The sequence below is a fragment of the Tigriopus californicus genome, chromosome 4 (assembly GCF_007210705.1).
Source record: "Tigriopus californicus strain San Diego chromosome 4, Tcal_SD_v2.1, whole genome shotgun sequence".
In the NCBI taxonomy this organism is placed as follows: Eukaryota; Metazoa; Arthropoda; class Copepoda; order Harpacticoida; family Harpacticidae; genus Tigriopus; species Tigriopus californicus.
In genome coordinates this window covers 4,760,668-4,769,049 of record NC_081443.1, presented here as the reverse complement: position 1 = coordinate 4,769,049, position 8,382 = coordinate 4,760,668, and the positions used below count along the sequence as shown (strand labels likewise).

Genomic DNA, 8,382 nt, shown 5'->3' with positions numbered 1-8,382 from the left:
TGGACATCTTGAGCTAACCTTTCCCTAAACGCAAGAGATGTCCAACAAACAATGAAACTAGGAAAACAAATAGTCCAGTTAATGTGAGTCATGACGTACTCATATCACTGTTGCGCTATTTTTCTAAAAGCAAGCAATATTAGCGTTTACGAAGATTGGTATGTGAAAATACAGTTAGGAAAACAAAGCTGAAACAATCCTGTAACTTCTTGTTGCACAATTTTTCCTCTCCAAATTTCAAGTAGCATTCTTAGCATTGACCGGAACTACTCGCCCGTCATCCTACTGCCCCGTTATATGTTTCTGAGTTCGGAAACTGTGTCTATGTTTTTGATAGGTGTTCCAGATTTACCCTACTTTGAGGTATTCAAATACTAGTCAGCCCGGTCTGCTAACTTAAGTAACTCATGGATTTGATGTCTTTCACAATTTCCCTCCCATTTCGATCGGCCACACCAGCTCGTCTTGTTGAAGCCCTGTTTGTATCTCACATTCTTTAGATCTCTTACCGAGGCTTACCCCCTTTCATTTTGGAAGGACCACATGGCGTTTATGGCGTGGATATGGACATAGTGCAAATATTGAGTGAGACCCTTGGATTTCATTTCAAAGTGCAGCTCGAGAAACAATGGGGAGTCCTGTTACCAAATGGAACCTGGATTGGAACACTTGGTTCGGTGAGAGTGATCGTTTCCTAAAAGTCAAAAGATGCGTAATGTGAACGGTAGGAAGGTTAGTCGTGATTACTAAAACAAAAATCTGAAACAGTATTCTGAAATTTGTGATCACATATTCAACGATTTTCAAGTTTGATAAGTCTTGACGAACGATTTTTGCATGGTCAGAAATTCTGAAGGATATCAAACTAGTCTCTCCAGAGGAAATAAAGTAACCATCATTCGTTGAAAAACATGTACTCATTCGTGAATCAATGTCAACTCCATCTAGAATTGTTTTAGGTCCAGGAGAAGAGTTCAATGATAGGCGTTGGTCACTTGACGATCCAATACGATTATTTTCAAGCTGTGGATTTTAGTCATCACTTGTACAATCTTGACGTCCTTTTGGTGGCTCCCAAGCCCAAGCCTTTGAAATCCTACTATAACCTTCTGCAACCCTTTCCACCACTCGTTTGGTTGCTGGTAGTTATTGCATGGATATTCGCCACTTTGGTCTTGTGGGAAATGATACAAATTCAAAGGGACAACAACCTAGCCCACAATATAAAAGAGCCAGCCATGTTTACCTTCAGAACCATGTTCAGTGAAAGTGAGAGAATGCTTGACCAAATGAATGCTTGTTCAAAATCGTTCTCATTAATAGCAAGTTTTTCCATTGTCCTAGGCATTTACTTCCGGGAGACAAACTTTAGTTTCAGTGACCGTTGTTTTTACCTATTTTGGGTGTTAGGCATCTTTTTCGTTTCAATGAGCTATCAATGCAACTTGAGAGCCTCGTTAATATCGACAGTGTATGAACCTGCCATCGATTCCGAGAAAGACCTGTTGGACCAAGGAAGAAGACTCTTTTTGCCGTCGGGACAAAGTTCCCTCTTAACATCGCTCCGGGAATCTCCCAAGGAAAGCCAACAAATGCTTTACAAGCAAATAGTCGAAAATGATCAGTTTTTTGAGTATGTGAATGGGATGAGAAAATTAGAAGTTGAACAAGCCATGATTGCCAACGGTGATGCGTTCGTATGGACGGAACATTTTGCCAAAGCCGGATTTGCTAGGATCGAGGAAAGATACGGATATCAGCCTTTTCGTCTGGGAAAAAGTGTTATCACCAGCTTTCACGGAGCCTTTGTTTTCCCCAAAAACCAGATGTGGGCAGATGACGTCAATCACATTTTGAGTCGACTAATGGAAGCTGGGATCATTGAACGGACCTTTCGGAAATATTTTCCGCTTCGATATATTTTGAAAGAACAACCACCAGTCGAACACGTGGAACCATTCGATCTTTTCAACATAATAGGCGGAATTCTGGTCCTGGCTACAGGATGGGCGGTTTCCGGTTTTGGTTTTATTTTTGAATTCCTATTTTGCCCTGGATAATAATAGCCTGGATATCGGCTATTTACAAAGGCAATGAAGCACCTACGTGGAGTGGACACAAATTTGTAAACAGCAGCAATAAACTAGTTATTAACAATCCTGGTCATTTATTATTTTCTTTATTATATTTTTCTGTTTTTCTTTTAAAATTTCTTTTGCAGTGTTTGGGCTTTAAACTATGTGCTTATGACAAATCTCAACTGATGTGCCACAAGTCGATCATCATATTCAAGTAGCGCCTAAGTGCTGGGACTGAACGATAACTTTATGCTTATCCGGATTGAAAACTGCACCGTGTTTCTTGTTTTCGTGATGTGCTCGATTTGATACGTCGTTATATGTGGCTCCACACCCATATTGACAAGCATAAGGCCTCGTTTTTATATGCACGTTCATCATGTGGGTCCGAAGGGCTGTCTTGATGATGAAACCCTTTCCACACTCCTCACATCTGTGGGGTTTTTGATCGTCCGGCGTATGTATCCGCTTCTCATGATTTCTCAAGGAGCTCTGACAATTGAACTCAGAGTTGCACAATTGGCATCTCCACGTTCCTGTATGACTTCGATCCATGTGAATTCGATACTTGCGCTTGCCAACAATATCTATATTGCAAATATTACAATGGAACGAGTCATGCTTGGTGGCATGCTCTAAAGCAGAGTGATGGGTCTTGAACACCTTTCCACAGATGTCACAATTATACTCCTTGTGAGCGTTGGACTGATGCCATTGGATTTGAGCTTGAGTGCCAATGAAGGAGCATTGCTTGCATTGTTGGTATTTGCCGTGAGAATGATTAAGTAGAATATGCCTGCGCTTCTGTACATGGTCATCAAAGATGATGTCACAATTACATTCCTCATCTTTGTGTTGAGGATTGATACCTGGGGGTAAAGAAATTGGAATAGATTCATGTGCGGGCACCAAAGTTGTTTGCATGCCTTGTTCTGATTGCAAGGGAATATGCTCCTCCTGATGCGGTTGGTGTTGTTGATGTTGCTGATGTTGTTGCTGAAGGTGAAGCGGTTGTTGAAGAATTTGATTAGATGCCGGATAAAAGTGCTGATTTGGAATGGAAAGCTGAGGGGGCTGAGTTGAGGGAGGGATTTGATGCTGGTAGGTGGGAGTCCATTGAGAAATGCTGTCAATCATGTTGAGAGGCAAAGCCTCATCAACAGCCTCCTTCAAGGACACCGTGTCACAAATAGTCGTGTACATCTCGAGGATGAAGGATGAGAACGGAAACTTGACTTCATTCGTGCACCACACATCCAGAAGCACTCGAAGGCAAAAGGCCGAGCTCTTACTCCTTTCGATTTTCCTGTTTGCGGGAAGCAAGGGATACATAATGGCATTGGGTTGACCTTCATTCCAAAGACAGCAAGCGACATTGTTCAAATCTTTCAGTTCCAAGTCAGACTTGAGAATCACTGAGGCGTCTGCTTGGCGCTTGATGCTTTGAAGTCTTCGGCCCTCATGATGCTCGTAACATCGGGATATTTTGGGTGCTTCACTCGTATATATGGATTTGATGGCTTCAACCGATTGCTGCCTAAAATTAATCAGTGTTCGATTCTTTCTTTCGTTGAGCGTCTCTATAGATATAGGCACATTTTCATGTTTGTGCACCAAGTCAGGAAACGTGTAAATGTCAGCGTCACTGAATCCAAACAACATTTTCAAAAGATTAATGGTCTCCTCGAATTGATTGGTCACATCTTCCGTTGATTGTGGATCACTATAAGCTAAAGGGCGGGCATAAATCACGTCCGATTTATTTTCAGGCTTAAACACCCCCAGAATGGCTCGAAAAGAGGCTTTGCGGCGCTCCACCTTCCGATCCCCGACCTCATCATCTAAACAGTCCTCCAAGTCAACATTGCCCGTCACATTCACACAAGCTTTTTTACTCTTCCAAAGAGTTTGACGTTTATGTTCATTTCGTGAGAAGGCATCCTCCACTTTAATATGTTTCAATGTGCCGGAGCAAGTAGTGATCATTGTTTGGATCTGTTTCATGTCCAGTGCCTCAACCGCTTGCGAGCATTTCCGAACATGTTTCTGCATGGACATTTTCGTGGGAAAGATCTTGCCACATTCGGAGCACTTGAATTCTTGATTGTCGTCTTCGAGATCATCGTCGGACTTCAGCCTTTTCGAATGATGAGGGCTCAATGATGACTCGGCCTTTCTCTTCTTGGTCTCGTTTTCTAGTGTGGGCGTTGAATCACCGGCTCTGGGGCTGGAAATTGGACCAAACGATTCCTGCATGATGCCCAAGTCACGGGCCAGTATTGCGGGCACAAACAGTTCGGTCGATGTTCCGTCGTTGGACGGATCCCAATGCGAGTAAACAAAGTCCACCCACATCTGTACATCTTCGACCGCATGATCAGGTAGTTGTATGGAGATGGTGCGCTCCAAGAGATGGACGTCTCGTTCAGACTCGCTCAGGACTCGTTTTAGAAGGGCCGACACTGAGGCCATGACGATTCTGTGGCAATAAATGGGGGCTTCAGATTGACCAACCCACAATTCCAAGTCAACAAACACTCTTTCAACCGTATAATCGTGCCACAATGCTCGCCATAAGTGCTGGGTGTCATGGGCCCCGAGGGACGCCGAGGCACAGTGGCTGATCAGATCAAAGTTGGCCGATGGTTCCGTCCAAAATGTGCGACTCGCTCGACTCGGACCTTCTTTCAGTTTGACCTCGTGCCTGCGTTGGGGCTGATCCGGATCGGATCGACGATCTGGCGAAGTCGTACAAGGCGACGACGACACGGGAGGAGCCATGGCTATGATGGTTGAACGAGGCGAAGCCAATGGGACCGCCAAGTGGCACTGGCCTGTGCTCTCTGTCGCTCCCTGACAGCCATCACCCTCATTGGCTTCTGCCAGGGGTGTGTCCGTCAAGGGTGTGACCGCCTCACCACAATGCTTCACGGCTTGGGACGGAGAGGAGGGCGAGGAGGCGGAGGCCATTACACTCGGACCAGGCACACTCTTAAGCTGGGCTACCTCCTACACCTCTTGGAACACTTTTTCTCGGGTTTGTTCATTGGTCATCCATGAATTTATTCACACGCCGATCATACCTGTGAGTGAATGAGCAAGTGGGTGATTGTGCCATGGCTGATGATGGCCACGAACCATGATTGCTCACGAAATGAATCCATGTCCAAGCATCATACTACATATTCTCTGTGTTCTCTATGCACTGTAAGCCTGGGTGGGTCGTGGCGACTCTTTTGTTGTTTTGGTGTCACTCTCTTACGTACCGTAAAAGCCCATGCAGAATCCTCAACCAACCAACCAACCAACCAACCAAGCAAGCAATACAGTGGACACTTGCTCACTCAGTCCGTCCGTGAGTCAGTTGAAGTGAGAGCCAGAGTCACAGTGATGTCGTCTTGAAACCAACTAAGCCTAGGCTGGCCACGGCCCAGAATCTCCAACATACGTCAAGCCAGACTGTTACTGGGACCAACAACACGCTTCAGGGTCAGCAAGTATTCGGAAATATCAGCCAAAGTATAACAGTTTCTGGCGGATCAATCTAGTATAGTTTCTTTGCCTTAATCAGCTCAATTGAAATGATACCGATTTGTTTCAGAATGAGTGTTTTTCATTTGTACCCAAAGGTCAGGCCAGATCTTTCTTGAGGGCCAATTCTAGTATTAATCTTTTCGATTCAAAGTCCTGTTAAACCATGGAGATGAAATTATCGGGGCGAATGGGATCAAATTAATTTACATAACTGAGAATGTTAGAGGGAATACGTTTTGAGTCAAACCAGGGTTGCTTTTTGCTCAAACTCAATTTTTTTTAACGTTAGGATGGAATCGGCTGTTGCTTTCACTTTCCAGGTTTTCTGGTTACCTTGAGTTTGAAATTTTGATCCGGTCCATCACTAGTACTTTGGTTATTCGAACATTTAGGCAAGTTCCGTGTACCAGCAAAAAAAAACGATAAACGTTATTCTCCACCAATTAGTTGGCGGTGCTCATTTTTAAATTTGTGACAAACTGTTAGAAACGTTTAGATAGAGGCTTTAAGGGCTATTAATATCGTGTCAGGTTAGGTTGGGTTAGGTTAGGTAAGGTTAGGTCGGTTTGATAAGTTTAGGTTAAGTTTAAAAAAGTAGCACCGCCAACTCATCGGTGGAGAATAACGTTAACCCAAACAAACTTGCCTTCCAGTGTCAGTGATGCGAATTTGTCACTTCAAAGTAGCTTTAACGAAGCTGACCTCTCCTCATTGTAACGTGAAGAAGTGTCAGCCGCTCAAAATCAGGTTGAAGCCCAAAACTGCATCACTGACACTGGTACCAGTAAACAAACGAACCTGCCAGAGCTTGCGATTGCTAAACGTCCCAAGTAGACCACGAAAAACAGTTTGGTTTGTTTGCTTGTTTGTTTGTTGTTTGTTATGGTGCGTCTACACGACAAATAATTCGGCAAATAATTAGCCATTTGACAAACATTGTTTGGCATTTCACCAGCATTTCACAAACATTTCTCGATTTGAACATGCTAAAGTTTGTTTGCCAAAGAGCAAATATTTCATGGACAACAGCGTCCTCCCCAGCCCTTCAACAAGGTGTCCATTTTCAGCCACTACAGAGCTTAACTCATTCGATCCATGATGGTTTATAACAAAGAAAAATGTATTGATTGTTGTTCATTTTGACGCAGGATAACCCCAACTTAGAGAATGAAGGGGCCTGGAATTGTCAATTCATGTTCAAAGTCATCAGATGTCATCCCATCCCCTTTTAATTCAGTAGTCACACTTCCATCTCCCGTCGAGAATTGAATGATTGAATGATGATCGATCGATCAACCAACCAACATATCACCTATCTCCGGAATCCGGATTCATCTCCTCACGTCCAGACAATGAAAGTGTCGACCCCAGTCAACCCACCCCACCCTGGGCCTGTCCTGGGCTCAGCTCGGTCATGGACTGGCCCGGCATGGTCCCGGCCCATCTTTTACATCCGTCTTCTGTGAGCAGACTTGAGCGAGCCAACCCAAGGCTAGATGGATGGATTCCTTGACCTCGTCCAAAGAAGACTGATCCGATTCAAGTTGGGATCAGATCATTAGAGACAACGGAATCATCGGCCCATACCTGGAGGTTCTTGGCCGGACACCACGGCCATGATCGGTCCTCTACGTACACCCTTGAGACCCAAGCATCAGGACTGGCCAGCCACTTTTGACTGCTCTTTCGTCCATTTCCCCGCCCGCCAGTTTTAGCCATGAAAGCCAGATCAGTCAGATCTCAACGGACCGAGTCTTACCCACTGACATGTCATCACTTTAAAGCTGCCCATGCCATCACCTTCCCTGTGAAATGCCGTCTGTTCTTGTGGGCGGGTCCTTATTGGTTCTATAAAATTGAACTCTTTTTAGTCAATGCCATCTGTAATGAATGTAATCATGTTAGTAAAAATGAATCATCAGGTGGCTTATGGTAAAGTTCATAGAACGGGGCAAAACATACCTTCAAGTAGTAATCGGTTTCGGCCAACATATGACCACACAGATTGAAATTGGCAAAAAAAGACCTTTTTGGAAAGGGAAACATTCTCATCATGACAGTGCCCATCGGTGGTTTTTTTCAAATTTCATTCCTCAGTTTTCCCTATTTTCCATTATACTAATCATATTGTTTACAGTGCATAACATAAAAATTGAATGAAAGGTTACGAATGGTGCGTCTACACGAGAACCATACCGTCACAAAGTTTGCCTAACAATTCCAGAAATGTTTGGTATTTGACAAACAGTTCATCTCTGAGCCGTCTACACGTGAAACTACCGGAGCAAAATTGTTTGACAAAATTTTGATGTAGATTTCTAATCAGATGACCTTGCAAGTGATCGTATCATTTCCTAATGGGTTTTTCATTCAATTTTTATGTTATGCACGGTAAACAAGATGATTAGTACCGGGTGTCGAGGATAAGATTATGGATATCTAAGTGCTGGTGTTCTTGCATTCCTAGGAGGGGGGATTACAGTCATCTTGCCAATCAAGACAGTTTTTGACATTGTAAATTGTCCGGCGGCCACTTTAAGGTGAATCCCGCACACAGCAAAGCTACAATGGATTCTCTTTTTGCTTTCATAGATTTCAGCTTTGACATTTTTGTTTACATAAATGAAAAGAGCGGACAATGACAAAAAAATGAGATAAAACTCACGCAACCTTGAAAGATTTCATGGATTTTAGAAAGAAAAAACTGTGTGTCTAATCTTTTCCTCGACACCCGGTATAATGAACATAAGGAAAATTGAGCAATGAACTT

General features: G+C 43.6%; 1 protein-coding gene across 1 annotated transcript in view; it reads left to right on the top strand.

The window, feature by feature from the left end:
• Positions 1-2,157, top strand: part of LOC131879102 (glutamate receptor ionotropic, kainate glr-3-like) — a 3,300-nt gene extending 1,143 nt beyond the window's left edge. Inside the window, exons 3-5 of the mRNA XM_059225313.1 lie at positions 501-677; positions 960-1,269; positions 1,345-2,157. Coding sequence (XP_059081296.1) covers positions 501-677; positions 960-1,269; positions 1,345-2,060 — 1,203 coding nt within the window. The 3' untranslated portion in view covers positions 2,061-2,157. The remainder of the gene's footprint in view (positions 1-500; positions 678-959; positions 1,270-1,344) is intronic.
• The last annotated feature ends 6,225 nt before the right edge of the window (positions 2,158-8,382 follow it).